Source organism: Triturus cristatus, chromosome 2_1, assembly GCF_964204655.1.
Source record: "Triturus cristatus chromosome 2_1, aTriCri1.1, whole genome shotgun sequence".
In the NCBI taxonomy this organism is placed as follows: Eukaryota; Metazoa; Chordata; class Amphibia; order Caudata; family Salamandridae; genus Triturus; species Triturus cristatus.
The window spans coordinates 849,171,460-849,189,019 of NC_140581.1; the positions used below are offsets into that span (position 1 = coordinate 849,171,460).

The following is a 17,560-nucleotide window of genomic DNA, read 5'->3' on the forward strand; positions in this document are numbered from 1 at the left end:
GGATCCGCGGTGTCCGGCTGGAGCCAGAGGTTGCAGATGAACAAATCTGGTGTTCACGGGAGACTGTCTTTTTTTTAGTTGAAGGCAGGCAGGTCCTCCGGGGTTTTCGAGGTTGCTGGCTGCAGAATTCACTGGTATTTTGCAGCAGCAGGTTCGAGGGGGGGACAGGCCGGTAGGGCTGGGGCCAAGTCGGTGGGCGTCTTCCTCTTGTTAGCTGCTGCAGGGCTGTTTGGTCCTTCTTCTTGTTGCAGGTTCTTGTCTGAGGAAGCAAGGTTCAGGGGTACCCCTAAATACAAGATTTAAGGGCGTTGCAGGCAGCTAAAAGGCAGGGACCAATGGGTCCCTTCCCTGGGGTGGGTACACCCCCTATTATGCCACCCTCCAGTGGGAGGGGGCATGAGCCTGTCCATGGTTGGCTGAGTCCCTCCATCTGTAAGTTGGCGGGGATTGGGAGCTGTGCTTCACCTCCCCCACCTGAGGGATGGAGTTGGCAGATGTGGGTACACCTCTCTTCCTCACTTGTTTTTCCCGCCGGTTCTCCCGTCCAAAGAGGGGATCAGAACCAGTGGAGACCAGTTGCTGAAAGCAGCAAGTGGCCTTGGGAAGCTCACAAAGGCTGCAAGCCTTTGGAGCTTCCTCTTCATGAACCCTGCCCATCCTGGGGTAGAAGGCTTGGCACTTCGTCCAAGAATGTGCATTGTTGCAGGCCCCAGGGAGCAGCAGGCTCTCGACCCAGGGGTCCAGAAACATGTCTGGTGGTGGCAGATGAAAGCAGCCACTCAGCCTGGAAACTAGTGGTAGGTTAGTTTTCAGGGGGCATCTCTAAGATGCCCTCTGTGTGCATTTTTCATTAAATCCCACACTGGCATCAGTGTGGGTTTAATGTGCTGAGAAGTTTGATACCAAACTTCTCAGTTTTCAGTGTAGCCATTATGGTGCTGTGGAGTTCGTATTGACAAGCTCCTAGCACCATATACTCTTAATGGCAGCACTGCACTTACAATGTCTAAGAATGTACTTCGACATTGTAGGGGTACAGGGTTCATGCACCTGTACCCTCACCACTGGCATAGGGCACCCAGCTAGAGGAGTGACTGATCTATGCTAGGGCAGTGAATTCTAGGCATGGCACACAGTGTGCCATGTCGACTCTTCACTTTGTTCTGCACCAAAACATGCAGCCTGCAAAGGTAGTGTGTGTGCGTAAAGGTACATGGCCTCTAAGGGTGGCACAATAAGTGCTGCAGCCCTTAGAGGTCTTCCCTGGTCACAGTGCACTGGGTACCGGTGGTACCATTTACCAGGGGCTAACCTGTCAGAGATGCCAATTGGGTTAGTTTTGGGGAAGGAACACAGGCCCTGGGAACCTGATTGCCAGGGACCCAGGGCGCATCAAGTGAAAGTGCATCAGTAGTCTGGCAAAAAGTGGGGGGTTACTGCAACAGAAACCCACTTTCCTACAGCATGAACCTTGCCACAGGCAGCAGAGGGTTGTACAGAATCCGAGGCAAACGTGCAGTCAGCAAGTGATTGAGTAGGTAGTTAAGTTCAAAAAGTTGAAATCACTTTTACTTTGTTGTAATATACTGTTCTTTAAAGATGTGCCTCTTCAGCTGTGTCCTAAACTGAAGCAGGCTTGGCTTCCAGCTTCGACCACCAAAGTGTGATAAATGCTGTTCCCCTTTGAATCTTTAAGTTGTAACCATTTGGACTTACAGGGAACTTTGGACATCATTGCAGAGCAGACTTGCTGTCAAGAGCTGAATCTTGGCCTGGTTGCCTTTATTCATCCAGAGTGCTTCTAAATGTGGATTCCAGCTTGCTTCTTTGCTGTTCTGACCAATAGAGAGACAGATAGCTTACCTGCCTGCTTGTAAGGGGTTCTCCTGGCAGGAGCACTGGTTGAATTTGAAGTTAGTCTTTAAGTATTGTATCAAACCACCTCACAGTGTAAGTCTGGAATGCTGACCCTCATTACTTAGAGGCAGTTGAATGAACAAAAAGGTAACTTGGTTTTGCTGCGTGAATCTTTTCTAGATTCACATGCTGTGCATTGTTCTGTCATCTAGTGGTTGGGTCTGCTATACTCTTAGTCCTCTTTTTCTCTCGTGTTTTTTTGGACGCCGCCTATGGTCATTTGGTGGTATATCTGTCCCTCCATGACATGAGACGTGCGACCCTGAAGCCCCTGTGCATAGTTGCCATCTTTGGAATCTTTTTTCCGCAGTTGGGTCCAGAAGCATCAGCTAAATATCACCGATAAAGTAGGTGGGCCACGTGGATGGATGACCACAGGGCTGCGTGGTCAGAGAAAGCACAGATGGGGCAGAAAATGGAGAACGCTCCCTCTAGCTTCTGTCCCACGTGTCGCCATGAATTTGCCCAGAACAACAACCATCAAGTCTGCAGCCTTTGCCTGCTGAGTGACAACAGTGCTGAAGACTGCGAAGCGTGGGCAGAGTTCCTGCCTAAGACGCTAAGGACTAGAGCAAAACAGAGGCAAGCACACTACACCTCTATGCAGGCATGGAAAAAAGGGAGCTTATCATTTAGGATACTCGGGCTGCTGAGTGAGGAAGAGGACAGTGCTTCTGTACCGAATTTGTTTTACAAAGTGCATTTGAAACACATGAAGCCCCATAGGTCCGGACAGAGGGACACTAGTAGAGGACTTCCATCAGAGAAAGTAGGAAGTCGATACGTCATTAACATCACCATGTAAAATTCTATGATGAAAAGGGTGGCAGACCGGTATGGGGACCAGCTGGAAAAAGAGAAGGCGTGGACTTACTTCTACCCTCCTACCCTCTCAAAGCAAGAATGAGTATCTCCCGATGCTGCCTAGCATTCTAGCTCGAGGAAGAGAGGCATTCAGGGAGCCTGCAAGACCGTTACCCCGAGGGTAGAAAAGAAGAATAAACATACTTCCAAGGACCCACTACACATCCGGTAAATACAAGGGCAGACTCCATCAAAGTGGCTATGGCAAGAAAGAGTACCCACATCCACTGGGCCACCTCGAAAAAAAGGGAGAGAGTGGAAATGGTGGGGTGAAAAATGGAGAGAGAAGCAGCAACAAAGTGGAGGATCGCTAATTTCAACACACTGCTAAATTAGTATGTCCATCAAGATTGGGAAGACGTGGAAGAGCTAATGAAACACCTCCCAGAGCCATTCCAAAGACAGGCAGCCCTGCTCCTAGAAGAGGCGAAGACCCTTCCCAACACATGTATAACCCTTAGGAGTCATATCTGGTTACGGGCCTCGGGGTTCAAGGGTGAGGTGCAGGCAGATATCATTGATACTCTCTTTCTGAGAATAATTGTTTGGGTCAGTGACACACTGCACCAGTTTAAAAGGTATAACAACACGGCCAGAGCCGTGGGGGCTCTGCAGTTTTGAGGTCAACAACTGAGGGGGGCGGCCACCATAAAGATACCAACTAGAAGGGGAAGTTTCCCGAGCGCACCGCTGCAGGCACCCAAACAACACGAAGGGCAACAGCAGTCAACAATGTATCAGTGGTTGCTCCAAGCAACCCAGTGCCAGCCCTTTCGGGGTAGAGGGAGATGTCAGCCCTCCAGAGGAGCAAGCTCCCCAAACAAGCGATTCCACTTAACAGCTAACCTATCATATCAGAATAGGGGCCTTCCTGCAGAAGTATTTTAAACGACTGGATTCTCATCATCCAACATGATTATTGCATAGAACTTATACTACCGGGTGGTCAGATCAAAGAAAAGATCACACTCGTAGGAAGAAGGAAAACTACTTGATTTACTACTAATTCTAAAACTATACAATTCCTTATGACCAGTTCTGGACTCTGCTTCTTAAACAAATTAATGAAAACACAAATATTTGAAATTATAACACTCCAGGAAGTCAGCCGTGGCTGAAGCAAAAGGAATATATGGTATCTGTAGCCTTAAGACATTTTTTTATGCATACCCATGAACCGCAAACCCAAAAGTAGTGGTTAATCGTCAACCAAAACCACTATCCATTTAAAGTGCTCCGCTTCGAAATCAAGTTAGAACCCAGGGTGTTTACAAAATGCCTAGTTGCAGTGGCAGCATACTTAAGAAGGAAAGGGATACATCTTTACACTTATGGCAAGCTTATTTTACAATACAAGAGAAACCTCAGGATGGTCATTGACACTTGGGTTCGCGATAAACCTAGAAAAGTCATCAAGGAAACAGTAGAGCGAAGATATCTTTCTGGGAATAAAAAGCAACACATTAGAGGCAAAAACCTTCCCCACCCTTAGAGGATTCAAGCGATCACAGAACAGGCTCACTGATGCCGCAAATGTCAGTCTCTGACAAGACTGTGGGAGAAATGATGGGCATGATGGCCTCCTGCATCCTACTGATTCCCCACTAAAGATCTCATGAGACCACTTCAGAAATGGATCCAAAATCCATGTTCGCAGGACACAAAGTGTGTAAGATCTAGTGGTTGTAATGTAAAAGCTACAGGAAGAGATGACCTGGTGGAATGTGGGTACCACAATATCAGGCAGAGCTTTCATATAACCACCTCCAACAGCGACCATCACCATGGACATATCCCACAAGGGTTGGGAAGCGCACATGGGAGAGCTCAAAATCACATGACTATGGAATGCGGAAGAAGCGATCCAACACATAAAAGTCCTGAATCTCAAGTCTGTCTTCCTGGCCCTAAAGGCCTTCCAGATGCAGGTGAGCGAAAAGACAGTAAAAAATCCAAATGGGCAACAAAGCCACAATATTATGTCTGACAAAACAAGGAGGAGGAAGATCCCATGTGCTGTCAACATTAGCCCAAAAGATTTGCATATTGACCAGTCTGATATGAATTACCTTGATAGCAATACACCTGCCAGGCATAGAAAATGGGGAAGCTGACAAATTAAGCAGACACGCATCTGTATCACATGAATAGGAGCTAAACGAACAATTGCTTAAAGAGGTGTTCCAGCAGTGGGGCACTCCAGAGATGGACATTTTGCAATCTCAGAAGATGCAAAATGCTGCTCCCTAGGTAATGCCCTGCCGATAGACTGGTTTACAGAGATTTATGTATGCTTTTACACCAATTTCTCGCATACCCGTTGTGATAAACTAGTGCAAACAGTTGCAAATTTCAGTGATATGAATTGCTCCACAGTGGGCGAGCACAGGTGGTTCTCAGATCTAATGGAGTTGGTGCAAGGAAACGTAAAAAGACTGCATTAACACTGCCTGCTCTCCATGCAGGAAGGCAGAGTCCTCCACCTGGAAACCAGCAGCCTGAGCCTAGGGGCCTGGCTCCTGAGGGCATAGTATGGTCACCTGGACCTCCCAATACAATCCGTAGACATCCTAAAAGAAGCTAGAAAGCCAAGCATAAGAAAATGCAATACAGAAAAATGAAGGTGTTCGAATTATGCGGTGCAAAGAAAAGTGACTGTTCCACAACAGGACACCACAGTGGTCAGATACCCAACGTACCTTCTGGATAATGTTTTAACATATGCTTCACTTAAAGTACACCGGGTTGCAATAGTAGCCTACACAATAGGACACGGGGAGAAGCTTCATCTTGAACCCAGTTATTAAAGCTTTATAGAAGGAGCAAAAAATGTAGATCCACCGATGCCTATGTGGAAACTCAATTTGGCGCCAACTCAAATAATGAAGGAACTCTTTGAACTGCTTTACAAGTCAGAAATACAGCTCCTGGCCTTAAATACTTCCTAATTGCTATAACATCGCTGCATAGGGTGAGCGCGCTGCCAGCGCTAACCATTCAAGAGCCCTATCTGTAAATACACAAGGATAGGGTAGTCAGACTGGCCAACCAACACTCCCTCCCAAAGGTCCTATCACAATTCCACTTTTAATAGATAATTTAGTGCTCAGCCTTCTTCCAACAACCAAAAATCCAAGATTAAAAATCCCTGCGTGCGCTAGATGTACTTAGGGCCATGATATACTACCTAAAAAGGGCAAAGGAAGACAGTTCTTTCCATCATTTGCATATTCGAACAAAGGCTCACCGGTGGGGAAGGGCACCTTTGGTAGGTGGATAGTCCAAACAATCCAGTTGTGCTATCAAATGGGAAGTGTGCGCTTAGACACAAGTCCCAGAGCACATTCCACAAGGAGAAGGGGAGCTACCCTGGCCTTCCTAGCAAACGTTTCAAAAAGGGACATATGCATGGCGGCCATGTGGTCATCCGTCCACACCTTCACAAATCACAACTGCGTGGACATCCAAGTGAACAAACAATCACGGGAGGTACAAGAGTACTGAAAGTGTATTTGCAATCTCAACCTCATGTGGACTCCACCTCAAGTGACCAAGGATTTCACTACAAAATCCATGTACTGCATGTGAATACAGAAAAGATTCATGCTTAAAATGGAATGTTCTCTTACCAGTAGGAGTACCGTTGAATTTTCTGAATCCACATGCAACCCACCACTTTCCCAGGAAATGAGTTGCAACAAAACTAGTAAAGGACTGCAATACCTTCCAGTAAGGACAAGAGGAGTTATCAAGAGGAAGAAACCAATCTGAAGCACACGGGCTTCCGGTACAGATATCTGGAATGTCATGGAGTGATGGGGCATGCCACTGGAATCAAGCTATCCTGGCTGAAGGGAGGTGATACCCTGAAACCGGTCCTAGGATGCTTGTGTCCAGTCCAGGGAGGACCTGGCTTGGCAGTTAGGGCTGGGCTGTTCCCATGAGGCACAGGGTCAAGACTGATTTACATATGGCTGGGTTCAAACTGTAATGGCATGGTGAGCAACAAAATGATGGATTTAGGCCCAGATCTCTGTACTGGGGTGAATGTATGACCTTGTTCTGCATTCTGTCCAACTGTTGTTTTTGCATAGCACCAAATAACCACAGACTATGTCTTGTCCCCCTCCAACCCCCGTCCCCCCAAAAAAAAGCAGAGGAAAAGAGGGCTAAGGGTATTCCAAACCGAACCACCAGATGGTAGAAAAATGCATAGCATGTGACTCCAGAAAATTCTTCAAGCTGCAAAACTTTCCCAGCTGGTAAGTAACCATTTCGTTATCTAATAGGAGTGCAATAATATTGTGGCCTTAGGACTATTGGTAAAAGACAAGAATTTCCTAAATATTTTTTTTCTTTTTGTATTCTCAGTTTTGAATTTTAAGTTGTTCTCCTTATTTTGTTGCAAAGGCCTAGCAGTGTTCCCTTTGTTGGATAAAGCATGGGCCCAAATGAGGTTAAATATAGCTGGTATGAGCTTATTGCTAACAAGGCTCTTATGGTGTCTCAACTCTTTAATTGCAGTTTTATCAAGTGTGATTTACTGCAGTCTTGGTAGCTGTTTATGGTTAAGGCATCTGGGTTTATGGTCTGTTTAGTAAAAATCCTGGTTTATTAACTAATCTGCAATGGGGTTTGAATTTCACATGCACTGGAATCTGAGGTGTAGGCAATTTTTCCTCATGTATTTTTTTTTTTATCACCGATTTATAGGATACAGTTTCATTGACATTTTTCCACGTATTGCAGGGCGAGTTCTCTCATTTGGTGCTGCTGGCAGCTTTCGATTCCATTGATGATACCAAGCTTGTGAAGCAGTTGGTCATATCCGTAAGTTGAAGAGATGATCATTATGAACATGACGACTTTATACCCTGATAAGATTTGCAAACAGTTATTATTTAATATGTTGCTCTTATGTCTTCGCATTGCCACTCTCCGTGAGATTCTTTTTTCTGCATTTGTTTCGCGCTTCTGGCATTTTAACATTGCTGAATCGATAACATTTGAATCTGATCAAACCATTTAAGAATGCTTATTTGACTAAACATGCAACCGCACTGTTTACTTAAAAGCTTTCTTAAGCAAACATGTTTACAGTGGAATGCCATGTCTAGCGCATAGGGTAGCAGATCGTTGACTTCATGCCCGTGATGCCCTTATCTGTTTCACTTTGAACCTGCTCAGATATAACCGTTCTACTTTTGACTTCAGATATATTTGCCAACAAATTTTTCCTGAGGTTTAGAGCACTCTGTTGCTGTTAATTGTAAGATAATTTCCATTTCAAACTACCTGTACTATGTAAATTGGTTGACTGTTCACTTTTAGTATCAAGAGGCTATACCTAATCTACTCGCGTGCTATCTTAAACACCTTAATACTGGTTCCGCTGGAGAAAACATTAGGTTTCATCCCAGGTATCTATTGTGACTAATTCATAGGGTAAGCTAAGTACTTGTTGATGCCTTTAAAAATCTGGGCTGAACATTCATCAAACCAGGCAAAGTTTATGCATGCTTCCAAAATAAGTTTCACCAGTATGTTGATGGAGGAAATGTTGTATCAATACAGGAAATATTAATGGATTGTGTAATCAACACATACCATTACGTCGGTGACACAGAAGAACCATCAGATAGGCAATGCAAATACTCAGCACCTCCTTCAAAACGCAGACACTGCCACAGACAAGCCTGCATGTACACCCAAGCTCAGAGATTCAAACATAGAAACTCGTTCCCCACACATTACAGAATCCCCTGTTCATGAACGTCGTCCTGTCTGAAAATTTCCCATATTTATAGATAAAGGGACTATCCCTTTTCAGAAACAGGACTGTCGGACTTCTCCGTATTGGGGGGCAGGTCGGGGCAAATGCTTATCGGCTAATGGGCCCATAGGAGCTTCACTATGCTAGTCTAAGACAGTCTCTTCGGTAAGGCTTACTTGGATTGGCTTGATACGACTGTGAGTTGGCTATCGAATTGTACCGTACACATTTTTGATAGATATATTACCATTGATCTGATTTAGGTGTTGACGTTGGAAACCTCGTGACTATCCTAACTCTGGGAAGGCTGTTATATATAAAATTTGATTGGTGGAGCACATACAGATGACCGATTCACCCTACGTGAAAACAATTGTATATGAATACCGTTGGGTTGGAATTAACACCGAAGGAGAAGTAGGTTTAAATGCGCTTACAATGTAGGATGTACATATCTTACTTTGTGGTGTATCTTTGAGACTGTTGATAATTCTCATACCTTTCACCTTTTACAGGCGATACAATTAAAAGATTGAGGTACTTTCTTGATACCAACCATTGTGCACGTTTAATTTTAAACTTTTGACTTGGTAGCGATGTGCAGTGCTCTCAATGTGTACTTGTGACCTTTGGACACTCTGGCTGATTCACCGATATGTCACTAATAATGTAGGATCTCCAAATATTTGATTTAATTATTTCATTGCAGTAATCACGCATGTGTTACTGGTGGCATGTGTTACTGGTGGCGTCACTTACGTTCTGGATTTTGGTAGCAGACGTTTATGAACTATTGAATTGACCGTGTGAATGAAGTGCATGGATTTGCACTAGGAGTATGTTTAATATGGAAGCCCAATCTGTGATTGGACTCCAGTAGTCATGGTGAAATGTACTTACTACCTCACATACTTTGTATAGATTTGCGTGGTGCCACAATAGTTTGTTTTTCTCATCTTAGCCTTGAAAAAGTCGCAGGACAGTGTGCCCACCAGGCAACAAAACACGTGTTGGCTAAGTATTCAGCATAAAGAAAAAAAGAAAACAGAAATTAAAGACAAGAAAGAAAACTAAATATCAAAGAGGACTGTTTTATTGTGTACCCTTATTGTGACATACATATGAACGACTTGAATAGCGTGTGCTGCCGACTATTTTCTGTCTATTTCTGGGGGCCTAGGCCATACATGAGGGAGTAAGGTGGTTCTCCCTGCCTTACAGCATCTTTTGTGATATTGAGATATGGCTTATCAGCTTGTGGAAATTCCCAGGGGCTCCAGTCACCTATCTAAACACCACCAACTTTCAGTGAAATACTTAATATCTGTGACACAGGTGTTTCAGCAGGGAACACACTTTCCTAATTACGTACAGATTTGCTAATTTGGAAAATTTCCTACAGATTTTTGAAGTTACCTGCATATTTTATTATCTGTACTTTAATTTCCAGAAGCTGATGCTTACTGGGGTTTAGGGGCAGATGTATCGAGCAGTTTTCTAGTTGCAAACGGCCCGATTCACAGAATCGGGACATTTGTGACTGGAAAAATGCATTTTTGTATGCATCATTCCAGAATTGCGATTCAGTAACATGTTACCGAATCGCAGTATGGAATTGCGAATACATACCGATTCAGTATTAGTAAGGGGAGTAACGAGCGTCCCTTCCCAATACCGAATCGCAGTGGCATGTAAGAATGTTAAGCAATCAATGTACGGTTGCTAAATATTCGCATTTTACCACCTACTTAAAGTAGGTGGTAACCCATTAGCAAACGGGAAGGGGTCCCCAAAAGACCCCTTCCTCTTTGTGAATGTTTGTGAAAACGTTTTTTTAAGAGTAGGCAGTGGTTCCAAAAACATCTGCCTACTCTTAAAAAATGAAAAAAACTTTCATTTTTTTTAAACTCATCCTTTTTTCCTTTAAGGAAAACTAGTTGGATTTAAAAAAAAAAAGAAAAATGATAGCTTCATTTAAAAGCAATCACAGACATGGTGGTCTGCTTACCCCGGCAGGCCACCAGCCCTGTGATTTTAGTGATTCCTAATGGGTCGCAAATTGCGACCTACCTCATTAGTGTTCATGAGAAGTGTCGATTTGCAACCCACTATGACTCGCTAAATTCCTAATTCCGATGTGCAGAGAATCGCCATTACGTAATCTCTATTCCCAATATTGATACTTCCGGCCCTAAATGTTTTGTGGTGGATGCACTGGTGCATTGTAGGTTGGACGGAACAATAGACACCTGCATTGTGAGACTTTGCAAGGAAGCAGCAAGCTCACGTTGCCTATTGGAGGCTGAGACCAATCTCCGATGAATAGGGGCAAAGGCAAGGTCTGTGAGGGTGCAGGTACCCTGGCATCTAGACACGGAGTCTGGGGACTGATGTGTATGAAGGCTACAAATTTGAATCACTTAAGGGACAGACTTGGCATTTGACAACGTCAACATTCAGCCGCAGCACCGGCAGGCGTCTGAGAAACTCTTTAGGCCCGGCAATTGTTATTTTACAAGTTGAGCACTTCTGCTAACAGTAGGCCCTTTATGCTACGCTTAAAGTAACCCCTGCCCCTGACTGCATGCAGTTGTTAGTAGTGTGGTGCTGTCCGCTGTTAAAGTTTTGTAAAATGGAGCTTGTTTTATTACTGCCTTGGTCCAGCTGCATGCGATTTGCCTCTGTTTCATGCTGCCAGAACTGCATCCTGTCTGGGTTAAATTTCAGCAGAATTACCATGGTCTTCCAGCGCCTACTCCTTGGTCCTCGCAGTGCAGGTCTGGTTGTGGTGGATGTATATTCTGCAAGACCTACTGTTCGTTCTGTTTGGTAGTAGTTATGTAGCTGGATGGAAGACTAGCCTGCTTACCGTTGCCTCGGTTTTTGAGCCATCCTTGGTCAGCATATGGGCACCACTTTATTCACACAGGCTACAGGTAATTCTTGCTGTGCGGAGACGCATATCTTATTGGAATCTGATTAACTAATCGTGACTCCCTGCTGGAGATGCGTGAATGTTCTGAATGCTGTTCAGTGTGTGTGTGTGGGTTTTCTCAGAAAACACATCACATGTAGTAAAATTGAAAATAGATTTAGCTTCACTGCACCGGTGACAACCTAGAATCCTCACTGGGTCTCTTTTCTGGCTTCTTCCTTCATAGTGCCACACTGCTTGTTGGCACCAAGACCATTCCAGACAGCGGACTTTACTCCCTTTGACAGTGGACAGATTCAAGCATGGATTTAGCTGCATTTTATGAAATAAATGTGACGTAGAATGCCACTCTGGGTGCACGGATTTTACTACTGTGTTGTGCTCCAGTGAGATACCTACCGTTAAGTGGTGTGGCAAAATCCCCTTCTGCACCTGCTTTGTTCTGGAAGTTGCATGTGAGTTCGCTTCACAATTATGTGCAAGGTCTCTTCTCACCAACTAGTTGGAGAGAGCACAGACCTTTCTAGTGAGAAAATCTGTGTACCCTGTATATTGTAATTTTGGTTATTTCCAATACCTTTCTTTAAAAAATTGACCTTGCAAGGTAGTATTCCCTTTCTCCCAAAAAATCTTTTTCACTCAATCTGTGAAAATTGGAATTTATTTTCCAAAGCCTTAGAAAGCAGTGCTGAAAATTGATGTTGCCCATTAGTCATCAGTTCGCCCTTGGTTACTATTTTTCATCCTGCATGCTATTTATTTGCTACCCTTCTCTCAGGCCATAATTCACAATACTGCATCATTTTAAGGGTGAGTTTAAACAGGTGCTCGTAGGGTAAGAGGGGATGTTTGTCATCCGGGTATTCAATACCCAAAAGCAATTTCTAAGTCGTATATTTTAATAGAATTTTTTGTTGCTGGAGGAGGAAGGTGTTTGTAACTCATTATTTATTGTATTTCATACACAACCCATATGTTCATTCTGCTCATTGAAGCAAGTCCTGTCCCTAGTTGATTGTGTGGATAAATCATTTTCCCTTTGCCTCAAGTGTATTTTTCTCTCTATATTCCAGAGCAGCAAAAGCATTTTTCATGTTCACAAAGTTGGCAGCCAGTAATTTTATTTGTATTTTTTCCCTTTCAGGAGATGATTGGATCCCTGCCAAGTATCATTAACAACAAATATGGCAAGAAGGTTTTGTTGTATTTACTGAGCCCTAGAAATAATGCACATTTCCTCCCAGAACTTGTGAAAGTTCTGCAGCAGGGTGATGGGAACACACACAGGTAATTGCCACGCCAATACTTTATAAATATCTTGTATTGGGAGGGAGAGTTGGCTTTGTGTGTGGGTTTTAGTGTGTGTCACTGTGGTAGCCATTTTAAATCATAACTCCGAAGTTGATTGGTCTCTGCTTGTATCTGTGTTACCTTCACGTTGACATCTTGGCTTTCACCTTCACGTTGACATCTTGGCTTTCATGTTTCTTAGGGGGACCCATTGAGTAATCTCAGTAATCCCTTATTTCCATTTGGAAGGGCTGTCTCCAGAACAAGTTGTATATAATTATTCTCAATAAGTCACTTGTATTAGGGTCCTGTTGATTAGGCCTGGGCAGTGAACTTCGCTCCGTTTGCTGAGTTTTCAGTACTCCGCCGAGCTCGCGGAGTGCAAAAAACTCCGCTTCGCGATGTGCAGCGGAGCTTTTGCCCTGCTCGCGATTGCGAACCGTAAGTTTGCGATCGCGTATGGTAAGTTCGAGAGCGTGAGCTGCCGCTCTGGTAGAATTTCTACCCGAGTGACAGGAATACCAGCACAAACTGCAGTTCGCACTGCACTGCGGAACTTCGTGGAGTTTTTTTGTAACTTCGCGGGGTTCCTCGTAGCAAAACCCTGCGAACTATGCACAGGCCTGCTATTGATGCTCTTGACATGGCTGTGAGTGCAGGTGCAGACCTACTAAACCAATTAGAAACTCTCCAAAATGTGGCAGCCTGAGTGGTGATGATTCCTCCTAAATTCAGCTCAGTCTCGCAGACCCTGTGGGTACTCATTAACACAAACAAAACTGGTATTCTTGCATTCTTGCAGTAGAAAGCATTTCACACCATATCAAAGTATTTCTTTTCTGAGTAACTCTCAGCTTGAAGAACCAAAAAAAAGCTTGAACTTTAGCATTCCTCACCTTTTTGTGTTTCTTTTTTTTTTTTACAGTAAGAAAGACCCTGTGGTCCGCCGTCGTGAACTTCTAGAAGCTGTGTCCCCTCCCCTGTTGAAATACCTGGAAGACCATGCAAGAGAGCTTGTTATGGACAAAGCATCCTGTGTTCTTGTTCCCAGTATATTAGAGTCTGCTCTTGGAGACACCCAGCCTGCTATGGATGCCATTGCCACCATGGCGGCAGAAGAATTTGTTGCAGGTGGAATCGATGGAGAGGTAAACATGTTCAGAAAATGTAAATTGTTTTTCTTACCAGTAAAATATATTAATTACTCACTTAATGTCCCTATTTTACTATCTAGTGGTTGGGCTTGAATGATACTTTATCTTGAATGGCACGATGGTTGACTGGTAGCAAGTTTCACTTACCCCACACCTTGGCTGAAAAGGATCCTCCACCGATCTATAACTTGTGAACTTTTGTAGGATTTTACCAAAAAAGCAGCTAGAAGAGTGTGGTCCTCTCGAGACATGCAGGAAGGTTGGTCTTAATCTGTAGAATACTTTCTGAATGATGCGCATAGACTATTTTCTGAACCAGTGATCTCTAAGGGAAAGACCACAATGTCAATGCAGTATGATCCTTGTTAAACATCACTGGCCACTCAATGAGAGTATGGGTTATATATATTTTAGGTTTCTTGCAAGTCTCGTTTGCTTGCATCCTATTCGATGACTTTCCTTCCTCTTCTTGTGTCTATCCCTACTCTGGCTCACAGCTACATTATCATCCTTTTGACTGGATGACTTGTATCCAGCCATGGCTGCCATCATGGAACTACCTCTTTCTTTCAGCAGTCAGGTATGCTGAAGGATTGCAATTTTCTCCTTTGTGCGCACAATTAGTTTAGTTTTTGTTGTCCTGTTGGAAGCTGCCAGCCAGATACAGATGCAGAAAGAATGTTTCAGCTGAGCATTCTGCAAGGATTCTACTTTTGTAATGTGTGCATTATGTTGGCTGCTTTTAAAGGAGTTTTCATTCTTGTTTTGACAAAAACTTTCTGAGGCTGCATATTTTCTGCTAAACGAGAGACCTTGCTTCTAAGGGAAGCATGCAGAGAGTTCTCATCTGATACTCTCTAAATCCAACATCTATGAGGGACATCACTTTGAAATGCACTGCACGTTCTTTCATGATTAGGGTTGCCATAACTCGCTGAGAAAAATACTGGCCATTTGTTCATGCTTTTAGAGCCTGGAAGGGCAAAGAACTAGTCATTTACTGAATAGATATTTTAAGAAAATCAAGTGTATTCTATTCAACATGTCATTTCTGTCTTTGGATACTTTGTTACACATTTATGGATGGCGTAGACCACTCTAAAATACTTGTGATGTAATTTGTTCTTTAATATATTTATTTTCATAAAGGAAAATGCTGACTTTTGCTTACTTTTCATATTTTTAAGAATGAAAACAGACAGCTAAAAGCAGCCCAGAGGTTAAAGACCAATTGTGAACAGTACAATACATAGAGTTGGCTTTGGGCTTTGAGCTAGCTCATTGGTTGGCTTTCTTGTCTATTTCGTTTGTTTGTTTCTTATTCATTGACTTTCCTTCCTCTTCTTGTTTTTGTACTTCCACTAGAGCATAGCTTCTTTACCGTCCTTTTTATTGAGTGACATGTATCTTGCTAGGGCTGATATCATTAAAATACTTTGTCTTTCTGCACTTGTGACAGAGTGCCTATTTTTGACATGGCTAACCCCAACTTTTTGCATAGAAAATTATGTGGTTTCGATAAAAAGTGCACAGGGTCCTTGCTAACCTGTTCCCCTGTGCCAGAGTTCCTTCCCTAAAACTGTACCACGATTGGCACAACTTCAGACCCCCTCCCTTAAGTCCCTAGTAAATGGTAAACCTGGTACCCAGGGGATTGGGACGGAGGAGGGTCCCTAGATACCCCTCACCAATGCAATGCAACTGACACTGCAGCCTGCATGCCTTGTGGCAGAGAAAAATGACAAAGCCGACATGGCAACCTGCCTGTGTGCAGTGTCAGGCAGCACTGCCTAAGATATAGCGAAGTCACCCCTCTAGCAGGCATTACAATCCATAAGGCAGGGTGCACTATATCTCAGGTGTGGTCATATCTGCATGAGAAGATATGCCCCTACAATATTTAAGTCCATTCTTAATATTGTAAGTGCCATGGAAGCCATAAAGAGTACATGGACTAGAAACTCGACAACTCTAGTTCCTCAGCACCATGATGGGTTCACTGAACCCAGGAGTGTTTGATACCAAACAACTCTTCTTAATAAACCCACATTGATGCCAGTGTTGGATTTAATAGAACATGTACCCAGAGGGCAACTAGGAGGTGCCCCCTGAAAACCTACCACCCTTGGTGTGGTCTCTGACTGGCTTTATGCAGCTTGCCATCATCAGACATGTTTCTGGACCCATGGGGTGAGAACCCTTTCTCTCTGAGGCCAGAAACAAAGCCCATCCTGGGCAGAGGTGTCACACCTCCTCCTCCAGGCAGGTACAGTGCTCAAGAAGGAAGCTTCAACGGTCTTGCTGCCTTTGTAATGTGACTCCAGCCTCTGCTGCTAGCAGCAGATGGCATCCCCCTGGTTCAAACCCCCACTTTTGGTGGGAACCAGCGAGACAACGAAGTGCGAATAGAAGGTGTGCCCCCTCTTTGCCAATTCCTCCCCTTTGGTGCTGAAGGCAAAGTGAAGCACATTTTTTAGTGCCCACCATCTTGAAGACAATGGGACTTATCCAATCAGGGCAAAGACTATGCCCCCTCCCATAGGAAGGGGGCATAATAGAGGGCGTAGACCCATCAGATAATGGGCCCACTGGTCCCTACCTGTCACTCACCTGTAACGCTCCTAACTGTAGTATTAAGTGGCACCTCCAGACCCTGGATTCCTGACGACCTACAAAACCCTGACACCAAAGCAACAGAAAGAAAGAAGGAGGACCAGTGGCTGACTCTACGCCAGACCAGCCGACCTGCCACCTTTCGCTCCTTCTACAAAATTCCATATGTCCTGCAGGCCCAGAGACCTCCAAAACCCTGGGAGGACTGCCTGCCTTCAAAAAAGATCAAGACCTCCTGTGGACAGCGGACAGATCCAGAAGAAACCCTCTTCAAAGAACAAGAGCCTGAGGAACCACAAAACCTCCCACCGGACCCAACTCTGCACCGGACACCCACAGCCTGAGTCCAAGTGGCCCACCGGTTCTGTGAAGGTTCCCCTGTGATTCTGAACAAGAGTCTATCATGGGTTGACCCCTGCCGGACTCAATGTCAACGCCTGCAGCCTCCGCACAACGACCCCCCTAACCACAACCTGCAGGCATTACAAGCCTTTTCTGACATCTAAGGACAACCTGCACCGAAGCCTCTGGCCTTGGGGAGCTCGACCAACAGTGTCCCTACGTCCCCAAGCTTTAGTTCCTACCTGGGCAGCTGTGGATTTTCTTCGTCCATCCTCCTAGCCAGAACTTGCGGCCTTTTTCCAAAACGGATCTCCCCCATTGATTTGCACTGGGCTCTTCTCGCTGTATTGGCATTCTGCACCCTGCCGCCCCTGTGCTGCTGAGAGTGTAAGTTTAATGCTGCCTCCTGTGCTTACCTCAACCCCCGGAGACTGGGTTACTAAACCATGTTACTTGTAAGCAGAATCTCTTCGATTACCCCCTTTCTCTATTGGCTAACATTGGTGCCAGATTCCAAATTTTAACCCTGCACCCAGCCACCCCTGTGCCGCTGGAGGTGCAGTGTTGTTAACTACCTGAACCTTGCCTGGGGTTGATTCTTTATCCTGAAAACCAAGTCTGTAAGTCGTATACTTACCTGCAACATTGCATTCTTGTTTTCCTCCCATAGGT

General features: G+C 44.5%; 1 protein-coding gene across 1 annotated transcript in view; it reads left to right on the forward strand.

Annotated features, from left to right (window-relative positions):
- PUM3 (pumilio RNA binding family member 3) overlaps window positions 1-17,560 on the forward strand; it is a 271,295-nt gene that overhangs the window by 201,242 nt on the left and 52,493 nt on the right. Inside the window, exons 13-15 of the mRNA XM_085632951.1 lie at window positions 7,531-7,611; window positions 12,634-12,776; window positions 13,705-13,927. Of these exons, the coding sequence (XP_085489077.1) occupies window positions 7,531-7,611; window positions 12,634-12,776; window positions 13,705-13,927 (447 nt within the window). The remainder of the gene's footprint in view (window positions 1-7,530; window positions 7,612-12,633; window positions 12,777-13,704; window positions 13,928-17,560) is intronic.